General features: G+C 39.8%; 3 protein-coding genes across 3 annotated transcripts; all 3 read left to right on the forward strand.

Annotated features, from left to right (window-relative positions):
- The first annotated feature begins 2295 nt into the window (after window positions 1–2295).
- On the forward strand, window positions 2296–6217 carry rpusd1 (RNA pseudouridine synthase domain containing 1). The gene is made up of 6 exons (XM_077619102.1): window positions 2296–2479; window positions 3748–3946; window positions 4057–4180; window positions 4258–4360; window positions 5263–5364; window positions 5428–6217. Exons 2-6 carry the CDS (start codon window positions 3765–3767, stop codon window positions 5832–5834), a joined length of 918 nt encoding a protein of 305 aa, XP_077475228.1. The 5' UTR covers window positions 2296–2479; window positions 3748–3764; the 3' UTR covers window positions 5835–6217.
- A 160-nt stretch (window positions 6218–6377) lies between these two features.
- On the forward strand, window positions 6378–13124 carry slc25a17 (solute carrier family 25 member 17). The gene is made up of 9 exons (XM_077618952.1): window positions 6378–6579; window positions 7101–7161; window positions 7251–7317; window positions 8548–8699; window positions 10050–10166; window positions 10233–10381; window positions 10927–11022; window positions 11647–11732; window positions 12877–13124. Exons 1-9 carry the CDS (start codon window positions 6523–6525, stop codon window positions 13013–13015), a joined length of 924 nt encoding a protein of 307 aa, XP_077475078.1. The 5' UTR covers window positions 6378–6522; the 3' UTR covers window positions 13016–13124.
- A 656-nt stretch (window positions 13125–13780) lies between these two features.
- znf598 (zinc finger protein 598) lies at window positions 13781–23184 on the forward strand. The gene is made up of 12 exons (XM_077619536.1): window positions 13781–14179; window positions 15095–15207; window positions 15322–15451; window positions 15958–16169; window positions 16260–16477; window positions 17166–17259; window positions 17338–17525; window positions 18159–18234; window positions 18314–19395; window positions 20144–20309; window positions 21054–21201; window positions 22384–23184. The coding sequence occupies exons 1-12, from the start codon at window positions 14006–14008 to the stop codon at window positions 22762–22764; spliced, it is 2982 nt and encodes a 993-aa protein (XP_077475662.1). The 5' UTR covers window positions 13781–14005; the 3' UTR covers window positions 22765–23184.
- The last annotated feature ends 3957 nt before the right edge of the window (window positions 23185–27141 follow it).

The following is a 27141-nucleotide window of genomic DNA, read 5'->3' on the forward strand; positions in this document are numbered from 1 at the left end:
CCCCAGTCTGAAGTCATGATGGGCTCTTCACAGCGAGCCTGCAGGAATGACTTGTTACTATGCATGGTACAACGGTGACCAAAGCGGCGAAAGTTTTAGGGTGTACTGGTAAGGCCACAGAAACCTGCGTTTACTAGTCCTTGGTCAAGCATGGAAACGATTTTGGGTCCGGGGGTCTTGATTCCTCTTGAAATCCAAGATAAAATGAAAGTCCCAAATCTAACACAATACGAGTCGAATGGAAGTCAGTGAAGTCCAGCGTGAAAAAGGACAAAAGTTTTTACAATATCCCTGAAAGCAGAAAACTGTATATGAAAGGGTAGTGTCAAATATTAGTACTGAAGAGCTCCTCAGCGCCACCTCATTGGCAGATTTGTGCCGTCCTGCATGCGTCACGTATGCCATTGTTTATGTGCCAGAGGTTGTATAATAGTTTTTGATCAGCACCGTTTTAACAGCATAAAGAGATTATCTCTGGGATGAACAATATGTTCCAGACTACAAGATGCAATTTCAAGAGAAATTGCATGTGGATGGTTTCGGCTCTCTCCCATGGGTCATTTTCTGTGGATTTTTTATCACTTCTGTCATGTGGTAGAAATTTATCCTCACCAGACTATAACCCTTTTGACATTATTCACACTAATCATGTATTTTGTTTTGTATTATTACTCAAGTCTTGTATGTGTTGCACATTCCACATTTTTCAAAAACCCCATAATTCCTTCCCTCTTAAGCCCTGGCTGTCCAAGAAGGTATGATGTATTTCAAATCTGGCCTGAAAGATCCTGCCAGTATTCTCAAGGCCTAAGTGCTAAATCAAGTTAATTAACATACTACGTGGCTGTAGAGAAATTCCATTTTAACTGAAACCCACCCACTAATATTAAAATTAATGCCCACTTTTTCCTTTTGGAAAATAATTTATAGGTGTGGGATTATGGCCGTCTTAATCAATTGGGCCCAGGCAACAAACACTTCCTACTGACATAACAGAGATGGATTAAAAATTCAATATAAACCATGCCCTTGAAATATGTCAGTGTTTCATGTTCACCAGAGTGTTTGAAACAGTTGGGACATTTTCAATCATTTCAGTGGAGACGATTAACTATGAGTCATGCACATTATTTGAATGCATAGAACCTAAAGCCTCAATTTGTCATCCTCGCTGAAGTAATATGATAAGAGCTTCTAATTATTTTTATCAAAGATTCCTTACTTAGATTCCTTACTCAGATGAAGTTTGAGATAGCGCCTAACCCAGTTAACTTTTGCCAAAACGTGTGGTACACCTGGACTGGTCCCCACCTGACATTGGGCACATACAGTAGAGTAGTAGTAGTAGCAGCAGCAGTATTAATAGTAGCAGTAGTAGTAGTAGTAGTAGTAGTAGTAGTAGTAGTAGTAGTAGTAGTAGTAGTAGTAGTAGTAGTAGTAGTAGGAGTAGGAGTAGTAGTAGTAGTGGTAGTAGTAGTAGTAGTGGTGGTAGTGGTAGTAGTAGTAGTAGTAGTGGTAGTAGTAGTAGTAGTAGTAGAAGTAGAAGTAGTAGTAGTGGTGGTAGTGGTAGTAGTAGTAGTACTACTACTACTACTACTAGTAGTAGTAATAGTACTAGTAGTAGTAGTAGTAGTACTAGTAGTAGTAGTAGTAGTACTAGTAGTAGTAGTAGTGAAATCATTTTCACATTTTTAAGCAATTTATTAGTCACCAATGGATCTGACATCCATAAAAGTTCAATTGGCAACTACAGAATGGCTGAGATTTAAATTCTGAACCTCAACACTGGGGTGGCCCGGTGAGGGAGTGGTTAGCGCTTCGGCCTCACAGTGGGAGACCTGGGTTCAAATCTAGATCAGTCCATCTGTGTGGAACTCAGGATGTCCCTGCCTCTGAACCTAGTGAGGATAAAGTGGTTCATAAAATGAATGAAAAAAAACCTGAAAGTGAAATTTTAACACTCACTTAGCGGCCATGCATTTTAATTTTGCCATTGACCCAACATATATGTATTAGATATGTTAAACAAAATATTAATAAAATTACAATAAATATATATCCATGGATGATGACAATATCAATGAAAAGTGGAATTTTTGATAGTCGTTCAGGGGTGGCCAAGTCCAGTCCTCGAGAGCCCCTATCCAGTCTGTTTTCCACATCTCCCTCAACCAACACACCTGAATCAAATAATTGGGATCAGTAAGAAGCTTCTGGACAGCTTGCTGATGAGTTGATCATTTGATTCAGGTGTGGTAGAGGAGTGAGATATGAAAAACAGACTGGATAGGGGTTCTCGGGGACCGGATTGGCCACCTCTGGTCTACTCAAATCTCTTATATGCTCCGTTTAGTAAATTAGTATTTACACTCCAGTACGGTAGATGGCAGTCTAGTTCTCATTTACGTTCACGGGAGCCATGAAACGGAAGTAAGACCGTCTCCACTGCCAACAGCATGACATGAGCATTTGAAGTTTGGTATGTTTACTAATATGATTCACTATGTAGCCGATATAAATAGTCGCGCTTGTGCATATGAGATCATATGCATATTGACGTATGACTAGATAACATACCCAGTGTTATTTTAGGAAAAGGAATTACCTTACCTTTTCTACCTATATTTAATTCTCATCTCTCACCTCTCATTTTATAATACGTACATAATAAATGGGTCAGGAAATAAAGCCCAGATATTGAACGATAACACCATTAATATTAAAAATAAGATATTTCTAAATGTAAAAAATAAACTGTTTATTTTTTGCACTGTCTTGGGCAATCTGTGAAAAGATTTTGTACATACATACCATATTATTTTCAAGAAATTAGGGTATTTTTTATTATCTAATTGACAACGATATATATCCAAATCCATTTGACGTGGGAGAACTTGCTTTAAATGCTTATGAGTGGCATTGACAGTGCTAGACGTCTAATTCTTTTTGATAGAGAGTGGGGGAATTCATTTATCACCTGTCAATGGCAGCCAAAGAGTTAATTCATTCATTCATTTTCCGTACTGCTTACCCTCACAAAGGCTGTGGGGGTGCTGGAGCCTACACTCAGGAAAAAAGATAATTGGTCTGAATTAAATAACAAATACAACTGGAGGAGTGCAGCTATGCTCTTATATAACAAATATAACAGATGCTATTCTAGTGGAAATGTTGTTTTAATGGAAAAAATGGTATCAAACTTTTGGTTCCTTTATTAAACAGTGTCATGCCTTTTAAAATGATATATTGGATTGGATAACTTTTCATCCTGTATTCGGGAAATTTCATTGTGACAATAGGAGGGTGATTAGACAGAACAACAAAGCAAAAGCACAAAGTACAAAGCAAATCAAAGTATAAATGGGATCATTAAGAATCACCAAATCAGATATATATAGGATATATCTGGAGCATATGGACAGCCTATTGTGATTGAAATTAAATTGAATTCTTTTATTGTCATTATACTTCTGTTGAGGGTATGGCAAGGGTTTATATGGTATACATAGCCAATGTCGTGGAATAGTACTCGTGGGCGATTTAGCCATTATTTACTCCTCAATGCATGCTTATGGAATGTGGGTGGATGTTCGAGTACCCTGAAAAAACATACAAGCTTGGTGAGAACATGCAAATTTCATATAGAGGAGCCCCAGCTCTTGCTGACATTCTAATGAAAAATTATAGCAAGAATCCAAAAACAAATACAGTTTATACACATTTATAACATGAGGGATTGTTTTTAAGGTGTTTTGTGAGGCCCCATGGAGCCGGCCAGCGTGGAGAGTCTTCGTGTGCTCTTTCAGAGTGATGATTACATCGTGGTGGACAAGCACTGGGACATCCGTATTGATAGCAAGATGTGGTATGAAAATAACACTGTGCAGGCCCAACTTCGCCACCGCTTCCCTCAACTTGCAGACCCAAGCACATACTATGGATTCAGGTAAAGTATAATCCTAAAATACTAGTATCATTGTAACGTAAAAGGTCTGCAATCAAACTGCAACAAACATGGTTGATTAATGATTACTACTCATGTCCTTTATATAAAAGGTTCTGTCATCAGTTGGATTTCTCAACTAGCGGAGCTTTATGCGTAGCTCTCAATAAGGCTGCTGCTGGACAGGCATATCGTTGTTTTAAGGAGCGCACAGTCACCAAGGCCTACCTTGCTCTGGTAGGTATGCAGTGAAACACACTTGCACCCCACACTTTATTTTATGCATGTCTGTAAATATGTTTGGATTTTTCCAGCTTCGTGGATTGGTGGAAGAAGAGATACAAACACTCGACTTGTCAATTGGAAAGAACACTTCAGAGGGAAAAACACATATGATGTGTATTGACGGAACAAACGGTATGTTTGTGAGCTACATAAAAGTTTATAAAAATGTGTCAATTTATATTATTCATATATCTTAAAACAAAAAAATGCAATTTCTGGAAAAAATTGCATGAAAATTGTATTATCTCCCATGGATCACTTCAGGTCGATTTTCAGTGATTTCCTATGGATTTTGGGGCATGTCCAGGGTTTCAGCCATTTTTAGGTTACTCCCTATTAATATACTAATTCATTCATCTTCCCTACGGCAAAAATGAGATGAGATGGGTTGAAAAAGAAATCGAAAAGCAAAAGGCATGGGCACCCTTGGTATACATACATAATATATACCATATAGTGTGTGGGCTTGTATACTCAGGACAAGTACAAGTACCGCATTTTCTCGCATATAAGCCGCACCCTTAAAATTGCCTTAACACCGTTGAATTTTACAATTTCTCGCGTATAAGCCGCCCCCTGATTCACAATTTTCACCTACATATTCATGGTTTTAAAAGGGTGTACAAATGTGTTACTTTGAAGGGAAAATCTTAAGAAAAATCATTGCATGTGGTATTTCTGAGATACTATATGAATCAAAAGTACATTATTAGGGTCAATATCATAAGGAAGTTAGTAATTCATCCAGTAATTGATGTTTTCCTACTGCAAAACAGAAAATAATGGTGAAAAAGAGTTTAGCAACGTTGTTAGTCTTATGCGCATACAAGCCGTACCCTTGATTCAATCATCATTTTTTGGGTTGCAAATGCGGCTTATATGCAATAAAATACGGTAACGATCTAATTGAGAAGCACATTTTATTACTACCACTTTGTCTTCTCCATTAGATGTCACTACTTCCTCTCGGTAGGTCTTAGAGAAGTGCAATCAAATATAGAGGAATTGGGCTTGACACATTTTTTTCTTGTCAGGTTGTGAAAACCCCAAACCATGCCAGACTTTGCTGACAGTGTTGGAGTATGGCTTGTATGATGGCGACCCTGTCACCAAGGTGATGCTGCAGCCTCTCACAGGTAAAACACAAGGCTCCTTGTTCGCCTGATGACACGTAATGTATCAATATACCTGCGCAACAGGGAGAACCCACCAATTAAGGGTCCACTGCAGCGCAGTGGGCCATCCCATCGTCGGGGACGTCACCTACAGCTCAGGAGCTGACAATGGACCCTTCCGCATGATGCTGCATTCTCATCTCCTCCACATCCCCCTTGACCCTGAGCCCATACTCGTGTACGCGGGAGATCCCTTTCTGCCATCGGTGGACCTGAAGTGGCTCCCACAGCGCACCTTACGGCCCCTAAAATCCACTGTGGACGCTATGCTTGAGCAAAGAGTGCACGAGCAGAGACGAGCGAAGGAGATGGCGAGAGACCGAGAAAGACAGGAGGAGGAGAAAAGGAGGAAGAAATGCAGGAAAGTTGACAGTGAAGAGATGAAGAGGCAGTGTGAGGACTGGCTAACAGAATGGGCTGGTGACCCTTAGTGTTGTTTATTATTTGATATTCATATAAAAAAAGAAGAAATATATATATGCAATTCTAAAAACAAATTACAGGAAATCTGGGAACACTTACCTGCAAGACGTAATGAAATATTTAACAGTTGGGCTGGTTTAGAGCTATTTTCTCCTCCATATATTATTGTGCATTTTAAATCCACCCATTCAAATAACCAAATATTCCTCATTTTCCGTGATTTCTGTAAGTTAACAATATGAATAAACTTTTTGAACGTTTTTTTTAAACCTAACTCATGTCTCGGTTTAAATGTAATGATAGTATGGTTAGTTTATCATCATATATGGATAATCTAAATGTCATGAATTTTTTTGAATTTGGAATAAAAGTCAGACCCATTGTAAACGTTTATTTCAACGTATAATTTACTTATTGAGTGTCATTGACATTGATAGACGTCCAGTTCTTTTGAACTGGATGGATCGACGTCTATCGCCGTCACTCCATTTTCTTGCGACGTTTCTCCTGTTCACTACATTACCCACAATGCCTTGCCAAAATTCGGGAGAGAGGCGGGACAACCGACAAGCCACAGGAAGTGAAGTGAAGTGAATTTAATGTTGGGCTGCAATGAATATAAACTAATATCCCACTGGACGTCAGGCAAATTTCTTATTTTTGTGGGGTTAAAAAAAACTTAATATTTCGGTCAACATGAGTTTTCAGGTTTTGTCATATGAAGGTTTGGTGCACGCTGTATCCGGAGCTATGGTAAGTTAGCTTGAACACACTTGCCGTCGTATTTCGCAAGTGTTGTGCTTTTGCTCACCCGTAGAATTTCTACAGAATTTCTACTGATGTGGAAATTTTTCAAACTGTATAGCAAAAAAATGTCCCAACTGGAGCAAGATGATATTTTACAGTATTTTTTAGGGAGGTTTTGTGCTCCGCATTTTCAGAAGAAAAAATAATATTGAAAATGTCTCTTAGTATTACTTGATTGCAAATGTTTAATAGTTTTAATTATATGCTGGGAAGGTTATATTTATTAACATTTATTTACTTAATATAATTTGGATTTTTACTAAGTAATTTCACATTCATAATTTGGATTTTTATTAAGTAATTTCACATTCATACGCAAGTTCAATCATCGTATTGCGCAAGTGTTGTGCCATTGCTCACCCATAGAATTTCTACAGAATTTCTTCTGATGTGGAAATTTTTAAATCTGTATAGCAAAAAAATGTCCCAACAGGAGCAAGATGATATTTTACAGTATTTTTTTTTAGGGAAGTGTAACAGCCATGACAGTATTCTTCCCTCTGGATACTGCCAGATTAAGGCTTCAAGGTAACAACAAGTATCATTTAATCAATGTCTTGTGTGTGCATTGTAATCTGTTTGTATGCTGATTTCTATATTCTATGTTTGTTTTAAAGTGGACGAGAAGAGAAGGGTGGCTTCAACTCCAGCCATTCTAGCAGAAATAATCAAGGAGGAAGGATTGTAAGTACCACAATGGAAGGACAACAATCCATTTATCAATTCATTTTATGGAGTGCCTGTCCTAAAATTTTACGAGAACTCTTGCATATGATTGTGCAGGTGCCTCAACTGTTGTGGCTAATAAGTAATATACTGTGTTTTCCACCCTATAAAACACAATTAAAAGCTTTCAATTTTCTGAAAAGCCAGCAGTGCGCCTTTATATATGAATCAATATTGTTTAATCATTGTATGACAGTGCACCTTTATCTATGAATCAATATGGTTTAATCATTGTATGACAGTGCACCATTATATCTCATCTGATCTCATTTTCTGAACTGCTTTATCCTCATTAGGGTCGCGCGGGGTGCTGGAGCCAATCCCAGCTGTCTCCGGGCTAGAGGTGGGGGACACCCATGCAGGAGACGGACAACCATGCACACTCACACCCATACCTATGGACAATTTAGAGAGTCCAATCCGCCTACCATGCATGTTTTTGGAATGTGGGAGGAAACCGGGGTACCCGGAGGAAACCCACACAGGCCCGGGAAGAAAATGCAAACTGACCTGGATGTGACCTGGATTTGAACCTAGTACCCCAGAGCTGTGAAGCTGCTGCGCTAACCACTCGCCCCACCGGGCCGGCGCTGGTATGAGTGTGAGCGTGAATTGTTGTCCGTCTCATTGTGCCCTGCGATTAGCTGGCCACCGATTCAGGGTTTCCGCCACCTGGTTCCCGTCGTTAGCTGGGACAGGCTCCAGCACCCCAATTTTGAGTATGGCTCTAAAGGAATAACATGTAAAAATATGAATTGTTTATGGCTCGCTCTGTCACCAATCTGGTGTCCTACAATTGCAATCAGTGGATTGCAGTCAGGTGCTTCTTGTTTTCTGCAGAAATGTCATTGGTTAAACTGTCTGTCCTATCCTTGGAACAAAAACCTGCGGCCCTCGAGGACCGGTTTGCCCACCCCTGTTCAAGAACATTTCCGACCTGTCCTAACCACTAGTACTACATATTACTACTTCAACTCCATCTAGTGGATGTATAAGACAATCCTCTACTACTAGTAGTACCACCAAAACCACTACTACTGTGTTTTATAATCAGCTTTATATTCATTGAAGGTTTGCCTTATGGTGCGAAAAATGTGGTAGTAATATGAGCATTGTTGTTCTATCTCTTGAGAAATTTTCAGTCTCCACATACCAAATGAAGAGTCAATTTTGTGCCCCTCTCTGTAGACTAGCACCATACAGAGGCTGGTTCCCAGTCATCTGCAGCCTGTGCTGCTCCAACTTTGTGTACTTCTACTGCTTCCACAGCCTGAAATCCAGCTGGCTAAAGGGACAAAGGTCAGCACCTAACACTGACTTGCAGCTTGGCATCATTGCAGGTGAGAAGGCTTATTTTTAAAGGGTGTATTGTCATCGTTAAGGTACGACTTGTTATAGATCACTCAGCATTAGGGGTGTAACAACGTATTGATATGGTGATATATCGCCATACCTTGTTTCCCAAAAGGGTATTGATATGGTCCCACTAAAAATCTATGATTGTGTCACTTTTTAAATAAAGAAACCAACTGCTTGCTTCCAAAAATTTCCACGAGAATTATTTAGCTGCCGTTGAGGGCGGTAGGCGTCCAATTCATTTTGACTGGGAGGAACAATTGAATGAATGGCTCTCAAATAATCATTCAATACCAGACCAGTTTAAAGGATTTGGATGTCTATCGTTGTTAATAGCATGCTATGCGTCAATGTTGCAATAATATAGAATGTTTTCACAGTCTGTGAAGAAGACTATACTGTCCACCTTGTTGTTTTCCCATTTCAAAACAGCTTGTTTTTCTCTTTAATTGCACCATTGAATAGCTCAAACTGATTTGCCGACCAGTGCAGCAATACCTGTCTTATTATCAGATAATCATTCTTACGGAAGTTTTCAACCCTACTAAGAATGTGGCCTCAGTCCTGTCTCTATTGACATCATAAGTGCTAATTCAAATTCTTACAAAAGTGTTGACTCTCAAGTCAACTATGACTATTTTCATACATATTCAGGTTCATATAAACAACTATTAAATAATTAGTTAATTACACATTAATAGTCATACCTATGGGCAGGGAACAAACTGATCTACGATGCTCGTGTGCGGTCGATTGGTCGCCGGTCTTTTGGTCGCCGTCTTTTGGTCGCCGGGCTTTTGGTGGCGGTCTTTTGGTCGCCCCGACCGCAACAACGGCCGACCAAAAGACCGACGACCAAAAGACCGGCGACAAAACAAGGTAAAACAACACGGTCTACGCATCAATAAAAGCCAACAATGGCCAATAGCAGTTTCACTGAGGCGACGTGTGAATGTATAAGAGTTTGTATGTACATGCGTTGTCCCTTTTAAGAAGCTACGTCAGTCAGGGTCTTAACAAGTTGTCCAACAAAAAACAATGAAAGTCCGGGAAATTTGGAGCTTTTCTTTCGCCTAATAATTACTAGGGCATAAAGTATGACTAAATAGTAATTCTCAGTTTGTATTTAGGGAATTTGAGCAACGATTTAAATGGTAATTATCACTTACCTTCCGGGCAACCAAAAGACCGGCGACCAAAAGATCGGCGACCAAAAGACTTGTATTGTAAAATACATTATTTTAACATCTTTCAATTGATATTTCTGTCCAAATAAAGGCCTTGTAAACTTGACTAATTTAGCCACTATTCAATTCTATATTTGTACCCTTCAGGTGTTATAAATGTTCTAGTTACCACTCCTTTGTGGGTGGTCAACACCCGTCTGAAACTTCAAGGCTCCAAGTTTCACAATACAGATATTCATCCCACCAACTACCAAGGCATTATTGGTAAAATACATCCCGTTCTGATAAATATTTTTTGCTTGGAATTAATTTTTCCTATTGTTTTGACAGATGCATTTGTGCAGATCATTGGCAATGAGGGTGTGGGGGCTCTTTGGAATGGCACCTTTCCCTCACTGCTGCTGGTCCTCAACCCTGCCATCCAATTCATGATTTACGAAGGTCTAAAGAGGCAACTGAGGAAAGGGGTTCCCAGGGAGGTAAGGAACAATATGCCCCCAACACACTTTCCTATGGTGGCCATTTTGAAAAATGCTTGCTTCTGTATGTGATTTTCTTCATTACTAATCCTGCATTGAAGCATTTCTGTGAAATATGTGTACGTAAAAAGAGACTTTATGGGTGTGCATCAAATCAGCCTTGATAATTTCGCCCAACGACTCTTTCCAGAATTAGGCAGATGTCAAAGGGGGTGTCAGGAGTAATTCTGATCAAAACTAGAGTGGAAATCTCTTTTGGTCTAGTGACTCTTAAACAAACTAAGAACTAATCTTTATAACCAACCCCATGCTTTACTGTCATCCTAACATAGATTGTGGATATTGAAGAAATCTACACACATGTTCTAAAGCCAGTTTCATGTTATCTGGAAGTCTTCACACCTGGCAACATTCATTGTGCTTTGGATAGGCCATAATAAAGTTTATTTGTTCAATTTGGCAGCCCTGACAAGTGTACAAAAGAGGTTTATTACATCCAATCTATGTACTATATATTGACTATATTTCTTTCTGTCTCTCCTCAGCTCGCATCTGTTGAAGTTTTCATGATTGGTGCAGTGTCCAAAGCCGTTGCCACTACTGTGACTTATCCACTGCAAACCATACAGTCGATTCTTAGGGTAGGTTTTCTACCGTATTTTACGACACACCCAAAAGATATTTGGCTTTAAACTCCAACTGTGAGCCTTAAAATCTGATGCGCCTTATATAGTATGTATCAATATCGGTTAATTATGGTATGACATTCCAATCTAGCGGTTACATAACGCAACTACTACTACTACGTCTTATGTGCCTTATAATACAACGTGCCCTATATATGAAAACTTTTTTAAAATAAGCTATCTATTGAAGGTCCTCCTTATAATCTGATGTACCTTTATAGTGCGGGAAATACGGTACATATCTCCCTTTTTGAGGTTTAAATTGATGTTTTAAATTGACGTTTTACAAATTTTCAGTCCTAGCTGGCCTCTATAACCAATACATAGTAAATGAACAAAATACATAAATATTTTTTACCATGTCTGTCTTTTTTACCTCGGAATTTGAATATCGTTTGGAGTGTCGATGCTTGGTCCAACCAAGTATATCAAATCAAGTTTAATCCAATTTGTGTATTAGGATTTGATCACATTTAGGATTGATTTGTATGAGCCTAGGTTCAAGTTAGAATATAATTAATGTGACCAATATTGTTGGAGGAGGGCGGTGCTCTTGATTCTTCTTTTTAATTTCCTCAGTTCGGTCAGTTCAACAAGTCAGCAAACAAGTCAAAAATGTTGTCCAGTTTCATGGCAGTCAAGTGTCTGCTAGTCAACAGAGTGAGGTGGGTGCATTACTGACTTTACTTTCCTATGTTTTATAATAAGAAGGTTTTTGTGACAATAACTTAGACCTGGGCGATAAAAAGATCACGATAATTACTGTCAAATAATTTTTGTCCACAATAATAATAAAAACTCGATGAATTTAACCTGTAATTAGACCACTCGAACACCGGAAAGAACGGGGCGTTGATGCGATTTCCAGAACAACATTTAGTTGAAGAATATGGTTAGGAATTTTTTTTAGCATGGTTAGCAATAGAGCAGCTAATAATGCAGGACAACAGTGAGCCGACCCACTAAAAGATCCAAGTGAAATCTCCCTGTCGTTTTTATTTATTTATCTATTTATTTATTTTTAATGCCTCTTACATACATGTGCACAAAAGGGAGCCTTGTTGAAAGGTTCTTTAACCCATTTTAACCTACTCTACTCATTTGAGAACATTCTTTTCTTACTTCATCAAGGAGTTTACAAATTTTATGTTATTATTATGAAAACGTTGCAAAAATCTTAAACTTGTTAAATTGGATTAAAATGGGTTAAGTTCATCCAAATTTTTGAAATACATTTTTTAAATGGCTACATGAGGTAAATTTACATTGTTTCTTTTTGTAAGTGTTTGCAAATGGTGATGTCTTCAGTTGATTGTTTTATTTATTTGATATTGCACAGCAACTTTTGAAGGTTTGAAGGCAAATTTATAAGAATAAAGACGCCTATCAAAATTTGTTAAAGTTTTTACTTTTTTAAAGTTATTACTTTTCATAGTGTAATGAGGGAGTTGTTTTAGCTTTATTGCACAACAGCAAAATTACTTTTTAAAATCATCACATTTTATATGGTCTTTTCTGTTAAATTAAGGTAACACTTACTTTCATAAGTCAATGAGGAGAGTAATTTATTTACTTTTTCACAGAAGTTTCAAATTCGAAAGAAAAAATTGATATTGACTGATTTTTCTTTTATATTGTGACACCAATTTTTGTCATATTGCCCAGGCCTACAATAACTAGATAAAAATATTGCTCTATTTTAATGATAGCTCATTATTTTTGTATGCATACACTTCATTTATCTCCCTGTGCTTTTACAGGGGTCATACAGTACGATATTTTACATTGAATTACTATTCCCTCCCATAGGAAGTTTGGTATATTAGGTCTGTTTAAAGGACTGGAGGCCAAGTTACTTCAGACGGTCATGACTGCGGCCCTCATGTTCCTTCTCTATGAGAAGATTGCCAGCTGTACCTTCAGAGTCATGGGACTGACACCCACTTAACTGTACTTGTTCAGTGTTATACTATTGTAAACCCATGTTATAAATCGCATGGAGAGCTTTAGCCTACTGAAATTCAAAATCAAATGAATAAAGGTACTCTCCCAGTAAATATTATCTTTTTCTTATTTATGAAACCTCAGTCAGCATTAAAGTAGACACGTTTTATGTTTGAACAACATATGGCTTCCATTGTAGACTTCTTAGTTTAGTCCATTTCATCTCATTTTCTGGACCGCTTTATCCTCATGAGGGTTGTGGGGGGTGCTGGAGCCTATCCCAGCTGTCTCCGGGGCAGAAGCGGGGGACACTGAATCGGTGGCCAGCCGATTGCAGGGCACAAGGAAATGGACAACCATGCACACTCACCCATACCTAGGGGCAATTTAAAGTGTCCAATTAGCCTACCATGCATGATTTTGGATAGTGGGAGGAAACCGGGGTACCCGGAGGTAACCCACGTAGGCCCGGGGAGAACATGCAAACTCCACACAGGTGCACCGACCTGGACTTGAACCCAGGACTGCAGAGCTGTGAGGCCGACGCACCGCTAACCACTCCCTTCACTGGTCCGCCCACATTAAATTATTTGTGTTATAAAATATTTTATATAAGTTCTTTTTTTTAATTTCAGCTTTAGATTTTTGTTTCATTGTTTTTTGCTTGACATATAAATTATCGACGTAACCTTAGACCAATTTACAGTTGTGACGTCACATTTTTGACAGGTGTAAAAAAGCATACTTCCGTAACCCGGATGAAAGTGCATCCAGCATGTGACGTCCCACGTGGACTAGCGTGCGCAGACTCACAAATAATGTGTTGAAGCGCACCGCCAGGGTGAGCTGTTAAATGTTCATCCACTTAACATACAGATCATACTCTGAGTTGCGTGGCACGTCAGTATAGTAGACTTTCATAATTACGTAACCACTACAGAGTCAGCGTTCGGACCAGGGCCCATTAGGCAATTGTTTCTTTTTTCCTCTGATCATGGATTCAACAAATATCAAGGAAACCGAAAAGCACTGCGTTCTATGCTGCCAAGATATCGACATTTTTGCTTTCGGAAAATGCGACCACCCCGTGTGTTATCGCTGCTCCACCAAAATGAGGGTGTTATGCGAGCAGAAGTACTGCGCCGTCTGCCGGGAGGAGCTTGACAAGGTGGGGTTTCAAAACTACGGTGGTTCGCGGATGCCGCGTTGCCACGCTAGCTAGGCCCCGGTATCCTAATAGTGACTATTTCAAGGTGTCTGCTGAAAAATCGATTTAAAAACACACACTGACAGAACAGTAACATATCACTTGCGTAGGTAGAAAAGACAGTACATATGTTATTAGTCTGCTCGCTAATCTACTCGGTGTGGTGTAGTGAAGGAAGCAACCAGACAAACTAGCTGCTTTTCTTATAGCGTGGCTGGAAATGACAATCTAATCTCTGCTTGTGTATATTTATCTCTTATGTACATAAATGGTGTTTTCTCTCTAAACAAATATACCTGACGGCCGAATTTGTCTAACATGTGAAATGGTTCGTCCCTTTCCAGTTATTCAATCAATTCAATAGACTCTTAAGCTTGCGTGTCAGCTGAGTTGGACAATTCAATTCCAAATGGCCTTTTATATTTACAAGAGAAAGTGCTATCAAGACTGGTTTAAAATTCAACTTTACGATGATTTTAAATCCACACATTACGCGCGAAGGCTATTATATAAAAGCGTTATTACTCCTCAGCCAATATTAAACCCTTGGTGCTATAATTAAAAAAAAGAAGTACAAATCTGTTCTGTCATTGATCGGATATGTGCCTAATTTGGTACAATAACCATCAATCCGTTAAGGATTTGAACTGCTGGTCAAGATCCAGTCGTTGCCTGGACAACGCCATTAAAATGTGCCCCCAAACCAGCCCTCACAATTATACTAGATTGAACTATTATTATCATCAATCAAAGTGAATAAAGGTGAAAGCACCATAAGCAACGGAGTTTGTAATGAACGGATCCCTCAACTTGTTGCGTTTCTTTCACATAACTGGTAAATGTAAAGGGTTCTTATTGCAATAATGTTGTTCTCAGGTGGTCTTTGTAAAGTCCGCCCAGGCTTTTTCTTCTCTACCACATCATCAGTTCCCCTGTGAGAAGATACATGACATCTATTTTGGTGATGAGAAGATCTATGCTCAGTACAGGTCAGATGTGTTGCTTTGTCATACTAATTACAATGGCCTATCTGGTGTCCTTCCTTTCGTTAGATATCACTTCAGATATCACTTTTTTTTTTCATGATCGTTTTTTTTCCTCAGACATCTACTGTTGGCGCAATGCCCTTGCTGTTCTGAAGCTAAGGTCTTCTCCAAGTTTGTCGAGCTGGAGCAGCACATGAGGAAGCAGCATGAACTCTTTTGTTGCAAGCTCTGCACAAAGCACTTGAAGGTATTGTGATTCATGCTATCTTATACTAGTAGCTTTTGTTAAAATAAACTGAGGGCTAAATCGCAAAACATCAAAATAATCTGCCTCTTCAAGCAGAGGAGGCACCAAGCATGTAATAGTTTTAGACTCCGTCGGCCTTCTCGGAGTGGTGAGGGCAGGCTGCTTTCCACGACCGTCGCAACATTCCATATTCCACATAAACAAAAAAGCAGAAACCAACTTTTTGTTTTACAACTTAGGGGTTTTTAGTGTGTATTTTTTTCACAAAACCCTTAGGCACAATACACAATCTACTAATTCAGTTAGAAACATGGAAATTTTTACATTTCTAATTAGATGTTCAACTTTTGTTTATCAGGAATAGCGCTTAAGACCACACATACGCACTAGCTATTAAATAACAATAACAAAAAACAACAATATTTATGCAGACTCAATTTACATGTAAATCAAGAAAGCACAATTTTCACCCAGTCCTAATCCTAAACTTTTTTTCCCTCAATCAGATTTTCTCCCACGAGCGTAAATGGTACAACCGCAAAGAACTTGCGCGCCACCGAGCACACGGTGACCCAGACGACACTAGTCACCGAGGACACCCGCTCTGCAAATTCTGTGACGACCGTTACCTCGACAACGATGAGCTGCTCAAACACTTGAGAAAAGATCACTACTTCTGTCACTTCTGTGATGCTGACGGTTCCCAGGAATATTACAGGTGACCTTTCCAAATTTTTTGTCAATTGTATTTTTCATGTCTGAAATCCTGACGACTGTTGTCTTAGTTTCTTCAAACATGTGTCAACAGTGATTACCAGTACTTGAGTGAGCACTTCCGAGAAAGTCACTATTTGTGCGAAGAGGGCCTCTGCGCCAACGAGCAGTTCACTCATGCATTCCGCACTGAGATCGACTACAAGGCACACAAGGCATCCGAGCACAGCAAGAGCCGGGCAGAGGCACGACAAAACCGCCACATAGACCTACAGTTCAGCTTGGCTCCGAGACAGCAGAGAAGAAATGAAGGCATGACTCGGCATTATTGTGATGCAACAGATCTCTTGACTATACATATCATCAAAATGAGATGAAACTTTCTATTGACGTTTTACATGTTTATTCCCGTTATTACTACTGCACATTTTGGCCAGCAAATGGCAAACAAATTGTGCTGACTTGATAATAATAATCGGACATGGGCTTTGTCGTCATCATCAACAACACAAGCCTAATTGTCATCATACCCAGAACTGCGTATGACGAAATTGGTAGTGCTTCTCCATAAGGTGCGTTTTCTCGGCAAAAGACCCAAATAAGTGATAAATGATACATTTGGATACATTTGGATATTTGATACATTTTGGAACTCCGTACGAGTACTATCAATCGGTTCTGAGATGTTTGTGTCGCCATTCAATAGTTATCAAATTGGCTCCCCCTACCAACCCTATGTGAGGAATTTGTGGTAGACGATTGAAAATAGCAACACATTACACTCGCTTTAGATTGCAGAACTGCTTGGTACATTTAACATCTGTGGCCACCCAGTTTGATTTCAGTTAAAAAATAAAGTAGCTTTTGCAATTGTTGTGAATAGTCAATGACAATACATGTACTATATTGTGGCATATCAATATCATGGTTTAATAGGCCCCATGTTCTGGTAGATGTTGTCGATAGTGCAAAGTCAAAACGAGTCTTTGTTTTCCATCAGGCACGGTGACAGGGGAAGATTATGAAGAAGCTCGTCATCAACGAGGCCTAAGAGGAAGACCTCAGGCAGGACAGAAGAGCTGGCGCTACTCTCGGTAAGCCTTCACTAGGCGTTACATGTGTGATGAATTCCATTCATTTGAGGATTTATCATTTTGGTATGCTTTGTGCAGTGACGATGAGGACAGAGAGGTAGCCGCTGCAATGCGGGCTTCAATGATGATGCGTCGACAAGAGGACCGAATGGCAATGCTGGAGAGGAACCCTCCTAAACACTATAGAGAAGACAGGACTGCCAGAACAGATTTAGATGAGCAAAGTCCCAGGGCCGGACCAATCAAACCAACAATTAAACCTCCAGGTAAAAATAAAAAAAACAATTTTCTTATTTCTGCTTTTCACCCAAAATTTAAATTTTATTTACACATTGTTTTGTTTCTAAAAAGACAAAAGAAGCAGGGTTCAAAACATTTTAATCCTTCTAGGCTATTCATTGGCCGGTCAATGGCATTTAAACACGAATATTCACATTCAGTTCTCCCAGTTTCAAAGAATTGGACATAGGTATATCCTCGTCAGTGGCGGGTAAAGAGTTAAATAGTATGACATTTAAAAGAAGTGTTTTTTAGGGCCTCGGGGTATCTTACCAAACCATAAATGTAGGCGATACATTTGTTAAAAGTGAACTAGAAATTTTGAACAAAAATGAATTGCAAAACCTCTGTCTGGCCATTGTGCAGCCGTAAAATTGTTCCCAAACAGAAATTCACAGTGAAGAAGTGACAAACTAAAAGTGCCTTACAAACATATCACTCCTCTGAATTCTACCTCTAATACAAAGCAAACAATTACAACATAATTTAGCTGACTGCACCATTAAACCGTTTTTGCATTATAATTTATGATGAGTGCCTAGGCTAGCATGGGGCAGCTAGAACTACTTGGACAGATCTTCACCAGCAGAAGCTGTAATTATTTTATCACATTTTTGCAGTAAGAACAATGCGGACTTTAAATCCAACTGAGGACAACGACTTTCCAGCATTGGGAGCTGCTGCACCACCTGCCATGTAATATAACACAACTCAGCACAAACTAAACCCTCATGAACTGATATCGGGTTAAATGTTTTTATTGTTCTGTTCACAGCATCAAGTCGTGTCCACCGGTGGTTCCCCCGGATCCCGGGTCTCTGAAGGAAGATGACTTTCCTAGTCTCTCAGTAGTCAAAGTCGCAACACCTATGACACCGTCTTACCCAGTTCAACCCAAGAAGTCGTCTTCTTTTCAAGAGGAGGATTTCCCTGCTCTTGTGTCCAAAATCAGGCCCCTCAAATCTGCAACGGGCAACAACTCGGCATGGACCACTCACACTGCTCCAGCCCAGTCTAAGTCTCAACCCCCTCCTTCCAGCAGACCGCCACCTCCACAGTCTGCAGAATTCTCAGGCCCCCAAATTCTGACATCTTCAACATCCTTGTTATCAAGGAGAAAAAAGGAGGTAGGGGAAAGCAGAAAAAAAACTCCCCCACGCTTGCCTACTTCCTCCGACGACGACGAGAGCAATGGAGTGACGCAGCAGGAGTTTCGCTCAGTGCCCACCATGCTCGACATCTCATCTCTGCTCACGGTTAAAGGAAGAGATAGCAAAACCTCAATGGCGGCCAGCAAACCTCCAACGGCGGCTAGCAAACCTCCAACGGCGGCTAGCAAATCTCCAACGGCGGCCAGCAAACCTCCAACGGCGGCCAGCAAACCTCCAACGGTGGCCAGCAAACCTCCAACGGCGGCTAGCAAACCTCCAACGGCGGCTAGCAAACCTCCAACGGCGGCCAGCAAACCTCCAACGGCGGCTAGCAAACCTTCAACGGCAGCCAGCAAACCTCCAACGGCGACCCCAAGTGCTACACTAAATGAAACTAAAGCCTGCAAAAAGAAAAAACAAAAGAACATGATCGCTCCTTCGAACTCCTCAACTTCATCGACACCTCCTTTTGCAAAGATGCTTTCAGTAGAAACGGTGGCTCAAAAGGAGAACGTCCCTGAAAAAACAAGGAATAACCCCTTGAGTTCTGCGCAGGTGATGGCACCGAGCCGATTGGTTAATGGCTTCAATGAGAACGCAGTCATCAGTAAAGAGGCAGTTATAGCACAGCCGCAGTCCAACACAGATGCCCTTGTAGAACCGGAAGAGGATTTCCCGGCCCTTAAGACTAAGAAGCCACCCCCAGGTATGATATATGCATGATTTCTAATTGATGAAGTGAGGTTCAATGTTTGCTTAAGCAGCAGTATAGCTGTGCAATGTGCTTTAACAGAATCAAATAATCCAGCTCATTCCCATTGAGAATTTCCTTAAAATGTACAATTGGACAGAGATGAGATATTAGAGTGAATGTTTTTGTTCGCTATTCCCCCCCCCCCCCTAATTATTACCAAAAAAAATGTTGTTGTATTTTTTTTAAGCTTCATAAAAATGTGAAAATCCACGCAGAAACTCGGAAGCGGAAGCCACTCTTGCTACTAGGACTTAGCACTGAAGAAAAAAAAGTTATAATCTACTTCGCGATTTTTTGATTATCGTGGCCATGTCTGGTCTACATTAACCGCGATATTCGAGGGATTACTGTAGTTTATCATACACAATTATTCACAATAGTTTATCATACACAATTATTCACAATAGTTTATCGTACACAATTATTCACAATAGTTTATCGTACACAATAATTCACAATAGTTCATTGTACGCAATAATTGAGCTAAAGTCCTAGTATTTTTATGAAGAAAAATATGGCCTTCAACCATCAGAAGCCAACACCAGGACTTAATTGAAAATTCTCTGATTCTCTCTTAAATCAAATGGAGTTATGGATTTGCCTTAGTGGCTGTTTTAGGGTTGGACGACCGAACATTAGGAAAGGTGAATGGTTTGTTTGCAATATCTGAGAGCCTTTATTAACAAAATGTCTTTTGCAGGGTTCAAGTCCTCCTTCCCATTAAAGTCGTCAACTCCTGCTCCATCCTCCCCTATGCCGCCACCCCCACCTGGCCTGGGACTCTTGGCCACTAAGCCCCCTCCAGGCTTCACAGGCATTCCCCTCAACAGTAATGTGGTGGAGACCCCTCCTCTGGCAGTAAACCTGTAAGTCAATCTTCTTCTCCATTTTAGATAGTGCTGTACGATATGCATCGCCAAAGCGATATAAATCTATCTAATGATATTTTACATGTGAATCGTCATCCCCATTAGTAAGCCTGTTGCTGCAATACACATTTAGGCCTGCGTATGGTGCCCAATTTACACTGACTTGCTACAGTGGTACCTCTACATACGAGCATTTCGAGATACGAGGAAAATTCCGAGCAAATAATCATCTCTAGATACGAGAAAAATTTCGAGATGCATGAAAGCCAGGTGGCCAAGACATGAGGCTGTTTAAACAGCCTCAAGATGTTCGCAGTTAGCAAATTGGCTCCTGCCAACCGTAAGTGGGTAAAGCATGCAAGACAATTGAAACACGAGTCATTCTGGAATTCAATATTAATATATTATTTGTGATATTATGCTAACTCTACAGCAATCTTAAAAGTCACAAGAATTATTGGTTAATTAGATCTCTTTACATTTTAACAAAAGTGTAAGCTCACAGCTCACACATTATGCTACTGTGCTGCTTCAGTTTACATTGGATTGTATTTGTTTAACATTTAACATTTGTTGGAGGTCTGTTTAAGGTCATTTCAAAAAATAGACCGGGGGGAGGCAGTCGTAATTCGATCCATCCATTTTTGCCCGATTATTGAAGATTTTTTTTCATATTGTACAGCACTACTTTGTGAAATCTTTTTTGTCTGCTTTCCAATATTGTCCTTTACTTGAATACAGCCTTCCTAAAACGTCGGACTGCGGTTACCTGGTTCCAGACGACTTCAACCAAAGGAACCTAGAACTAATTCAATCCATTAGGAAGTACCTCAATGATGATGAGTCCAAGTTCAATCAGTTCAAGAACTACTCTGCACAATTTAGACAGGTACTTCAAATTAATGTGTGTCTATTTAACCTTATTAAGTGAAATGTTTACTTTGAAAAAACTTATGTTGGTCAAACTATTTGAATTGGCCCACAATTATCCAGGAAAATAAGTCAAGTTGTCCACAAAACTAGCACCTGAGTGAAAGCAGCAAAATGATGCATGTCCTCTAACCTATTTTTGTGTGTATTGTTAAAATTTTGGATTTTTATAATTGCCAACTGACTTTGCCTCTGAACAATGAAACAAGTTAATGTTGAGGGTTTAATTTTTCTCATTTATCACAATTACCATTGTTGTCTTAACAGTCAAGGACGCCTTCAGTTGATAAAATATGGGATTGATTCTTAAATGTTGTGAAATTTAAGCATTTCGTTTTATAATATGGTGCAGTCTGCAGTCCGTATATTAGCGTAGTTCCTGTAATTTTGTCCCAGTTGCTGCCCACTAATGGGGACCAGGCGGGGGGACCCTAAATTGGTGGGCAGCCAATGGCAGGGCACAAAAGTGAGAAAGGACAACCATACACACTCATACCTAGTGGCAATTTAGAGTGTTCAACCAGCCTACCATGCATATTTTTGGGGTGTGGAGGAAACTCGAGTACCTGGAGTAAACCCACGCAAGCCCGGGGAGAACATCCATACCAATGTTCCCTCTAAGCTGCGCGCGTGCGCAATTGCGCACTACTCTCGTCTTCTCTGCGCACAGCAAATCATATGGAGCGCACAAAATAAAATCTCTTTTTTTTTTTTTTTTTTTGCTGTGAGGCCGACGCGCGAACCACTCATCCGCCGGGCCGCCCATTCATAGATACTAATCATTACATTTTATTATTACTAAATCATTTATGTTTAGTAGACATGCACCTGCTTATGGCAGGTGTGATACTGGTGTGTGCCCATAGCGAGCAATGATGATGTTGCTCACACCGGTACTCAGTGTGCTCAGGAAGGTTGTCTTTCTGCCCAGACAAACAAAAAATTAGAGGAAACATTGATCCATACTCCACACAGGGGACTCTTGGGCTCAAATTTGCCATCTCAGAATTGTGAGGCCAACACGCTAACCATTTGACCTTCAGGGCCCTCTTCTGGGAACTCATGTTTAATTCACCTCGCAATTTTCTAATAATGTATTTTCACACCTCTGCATCCACTGAGAATTGACATGTCGTTCCAGGGCCTTCTCTCTGCTGCCCAGTATCACCACAGCTGTAAGGACTTGCTAGGCGACGACTTCAACCGCATCTTCAACGAGCTGCTGGTGTTGCTGCCGGACACAGTCAAGCAGCAGGAACTCCTGACGGCGCACGGCGACTGCAAGGCTAAGGAGAAGCAGTCTGGGGGTGGAGGAGGGAAGAAGAGCAAGAACAAGAAAAACGCCTGGCAGGTGGCCAGCATGCCGGGTAACGCCAATGCTGCCGCCGACTTGGACTGCCAAGTGTGCCCCACGTGCAGACAGGTGGTCGCCCCCAAGGATTTCAACTCCCACAAGACGCTGCACATGACAGAGAATGACGAGTTCCCTTCCTTGCAGTCTATTAGCCGAATTATCAGCTAGCCCAATGGAGCCATTAATGGCTATCTTGACGACTCAGTCGGTCATCGCCGGCCGGCGTGGGCGACGACAGCAATGGTGGAGGGACAACGTGCATCCTGATGGACGTTACGTTCAATGATGTAGTGTCAACTCGCGTTCCAAGCTGGTTGTGCAACCACGACTAATGCTTGATTTCAGTGGGAGGGGGAGACATAACCTGATGAAATACTTGAATCAGTTTTGTTAAGGATGGGAAAAAAATGTATTATCACAAAAAGTTGATTAACTTTACGCCCGTGTGAAATTGAAAGCAAATGTTGTTTAACATCTTTCAGTGGTAATGATTCAGCTCACCACCAGTAATACGGGCCGTTGAGCTGCCTTGTGTAGTGACTATGCAGAATTAATTAGAACAAATTAAATATTCTTGAATTCTCTTCATATACTTTTTCACATTTGATGGAACATTCATCATGACGAGAAAATGGGACATGCAAAAAAAATAAAATCAAACTTATTTGGCCCCGTTTTGCCCCTCTAATTTGGTATACAACAAAACACGGAGAGGAAAAAAAGATGTGATCTTTGGTTGGTCCCAATCAATTGTCGTATTGTGCCAATTTAATTCAGGGGGACATGCTTTATTGTAGGAGCAAACTCGGCTTTCACCTCTCCTGGAGACAAAATTGGTTCAGATTGGACCAAATGTGTAATATTTAATTTCAAATTAACTACTCTCCTTTTTTTATTTACTCCTCCACTGCCATTGACTGCGCTTTCATGTCTCAATTCGACTGCCATGCTCACAGCATTTGAATTATTGCTGCTCACCCTCATTGAAAATGGATTTGACTTCTAGCACCATAAATGGCATTAAATGAACAATCACAGCCAATCCTCGCAGTTTAACTGAATTGGATGTTTGTTATTGTCAATGGCGGCCATTAAGTTAATACACAGTTCTGATTATTTATATTTAATACATCTCACCCTGGCTAACGAGCATATTTTTCTTTCCACCTATCTTTAAATGAATAGTCTTGTGTACTTGATACTTGACTGGCACTTGGGGTCATGACACACACTCCCACCTTAGCACTGTGCTGGTGGGCTGTGTGTTCTTCCCTTCTCAGGACCTTCAGCTTGCAGAGCTATGTGTTAAATTGAATAACGTAATGACTAAACTATGTAGTCTGTACATCATACAGCTACTGCTCTTTCTATTTTCTGTCTGGCTCCAATAAAGCCCCTACTCTCATTTACAGTCTCTCCCTCTGTATTTGTTCAGAACCAGTGTCAACCTAGACTTATGAAGTTGAGTTCATTTATTCTTTCGACTACATTTGATTGCCATTTTGTTCATGCTGCTTGAGTAGCTTGAAAAAGTTTGTACACCTCAATTCAAAAGTTCTGTTAATATGAATTAAGATTAAGATTAATTTAGTTCAAACATTTAGAGATGAGCCCCTTTCCTTTTTAAACATATTCGCACATAAACACATTCATTTTCTGGACTGCTATATCCTCATTAGGGTTGCAGGGGGTGCTGGAGCCTATTCCAGCTGACTCCAGGCCAGAGGTGGGAGACCCACTCACACCCATACTTAAGGGCAATTTAGAGTGTCAGCCTACCATGCATGTTTTTGGAGTGTGGCAGGAAACCGGAGTACCCGGGGAAAACCCTCGCAGGCCCGTGGAGGCCAGGTGGACAGACCTGGATTTGAACCCAGTGAGGCGGACTCGCTAACCGCCTGCTTAAACACAACAATTATTTGAATTCTTTTTATGACAGTGTTGCTTTGTCATCCACATAAATGAATTTTTATGGCATGCGTCATTAAGTGTCCTAACCAATGTTCCCTCTAAGCTGCGCGCGTGCGTAATTGCGCACTACTCTCGTCTTTTCTGCGCAACGCGAATCATATGGAGCGCACAAAATAAAATCCCTTTTTTTTTTTTTAACTGTGAGGCCGACGCGCGAACCACTCATCCGCCGGGCCACCCATTCATAGATATTAATCATTACATTTTATTATTACTAAATCATTTACCGTAATTACTCGAATATAACGCGCACTCGAAAATAACACGCAGGTATAACTTTGGGTCAAAAAAATCTGGAAAAACGCAGTACTCGAATATAGTGCGCACCTAAAATTTCCCGCTGACGAAAATCAGAAATCTTACCTTTTTTTCTTCGTTTCACGATTGTTTTGTTCAAACAAATTTATTCATTAGAATCCTTCAAATGAAAAGTTCCTCTCTCTCTTTGTCTGTCCTCTCATACATCTCTTCGTTGAGAATCCTATCAACGTCCACGCTTCCTTCATCCACTTCCTCTTCCTCCCACAACACATCATCCGATTGGCTTTACGAGATGACGTAAAATCCGTGCGTCAAAGTGAGTTTGACAATGCTTTTTTCGATCGAAAATTTGTAATTTATTTTATTCAATTCAATTTCAATTCAATTTATTTGGCAAGAAAAAGCACCAGGCTAAGGGCCATGTAACAAGACACAAAAAAAAAAAAAAAAATTAAAAAAAAAAAAAAAAAATAATAATAATTAGTTTTTGATTATAACACGCACCCCCAACTATTGGAATTAATTATTTTGCAAAAACCTGCGTGTTATATTCGAGTAATTACGGTATGTGTAGTAGACATACACTTGCTTATGGCAGGTGTGATACTGGTGTGTGCCCATAGCGAGCAATGATGATGTTGCACACACCGGTACTCAGTGTGCTCAGGGAGGTTGTCTTTCTGCCCAGACAAACTAAAAATTAGAGGGAACATTGGTCCTAACCCAAATATTTTGAAACACCATCCCGTTTGTATCATAAGTGACATCATTAACTAAATGGTAGTACTTAGGTTAGAACTTTATTTCATCCCGTATTCGGGAAATTTCTTGGTTGCAGTAGCAAGACAGACACAAGGCATTGTAGACCTAGGTAACAAACTGGAGCCACACACAGGAAGTCCACAAGGTGGGGACCTTTAGGTTATATTTATATATTATATTTATATTATATTTATTATATCTCAACTTAATGACTTATTTGTGTTCTATATGTGTCATATGATTAAATCTTATGATACTGTCATAAGAAGCAATTACCTCGTATGATTGAACCTATTTATTGAGTATTTATCATTACAATATATTGATTATTTGTTTGTTTGTTGTTGAGTCCATAGCCTCAGCAAGTGGTGCGCTCTCAACAACTTGGTGCTGAATGTCTCCAAAACCATGGAACTCATCCTGGACTTCAGATGGAACTTTAAATCTCATTATACTTGTATAATGACAATAAAAGCATTCAATTCAATTCAAAATCTGAACAAACTCTTTAAGGAAGTTACGTTTTTTTCTCATTTTTTCAATCTCATGCTTGGTCAATCAATTCTCATACTATGTAGGGTATTCACCCACCCAATTTAACTCCGAAAAAGAATAAATCAATCCAAACCCATGTCTTTTCTTATCTTATTTTTATTGGGAGTGATGCTGAGACTTGAGTCCAGAGACATTCAGGTAACAGACAATATGCTGTACACAGCAATTTTCTTTTTCTCTTTTTTACACAGATGTCAAACACTGTCAAAAAGGGGAAGAACCATTAAAAGGAAGGGCAGCACGCTAAAATGAAAACTCACTTATTAGTTGGACATTTGATTTTTATCATCAATTTCTGGAAAAATTGAACATCCATGCAAAGAAGTATACTGGAACCCTCACAATTAACAGCACCAGCATTACTACATATAACTTTTATTATATCTCAATCCAACAAAAGTACAGTATGATCACAGACTAGTCATTTTTGTGTCCATGGCCCTTTAAAGAGTGCTGAAAATATTTCCGAGTAAGAGTGCATTCTAGTTCATAATCATTTTTCATATACGTATATATAGATTTTTTTTTCCTTCAAAAGGAGTACAGGACAAACCAGACTCTGGACATCATTACATACATGTTCCATTTACTTAAATAACATATTGAATTGTACAATCAACCAACACTAGAGCAGTGTACATGGGCCAGAGCACAAATCACAGAGAATGTTGGATTTAGTATTTATTTCATTGAATTTTTTTAAATCTACCACAACAACTGACTGAGAAAGAACATCAATACAATCTGACCTCACAATGAGTCACACCCAGTCACACTTTGCTCTACTACTTCAACATTGGCGCCCGAATTGATCCCCCCGTTATGTTACGTGAGAACAAAATGAAACAGCAAAGACTCATATGAGGAATAAATTTAAGTGTCACGCCTTTTCACGTTAATATGTTATCAGTGAAAACTTCATATTTGTTGCTGTTTCAACCGTTAGGAAATCAATTGACTGAATTTACATAAACAGTGGCTGTGGCATCCATTTGG

The sequence above is a fragment of the Stigmatopora argus genome, chromosome 14 (assembly GCF_051989625.1).
Source record: "Stigmatopora argus isolate UIUO_Sarg chromosome 14, RoL_Sarg_1.0, whole genome shotgun sequence".
NCBI lineage: Eukaryota > Metazoa > Chordata > Actinopteri > Syngnathiformes > Syngnathidae > Stigmatopora > Stigmatopora argus.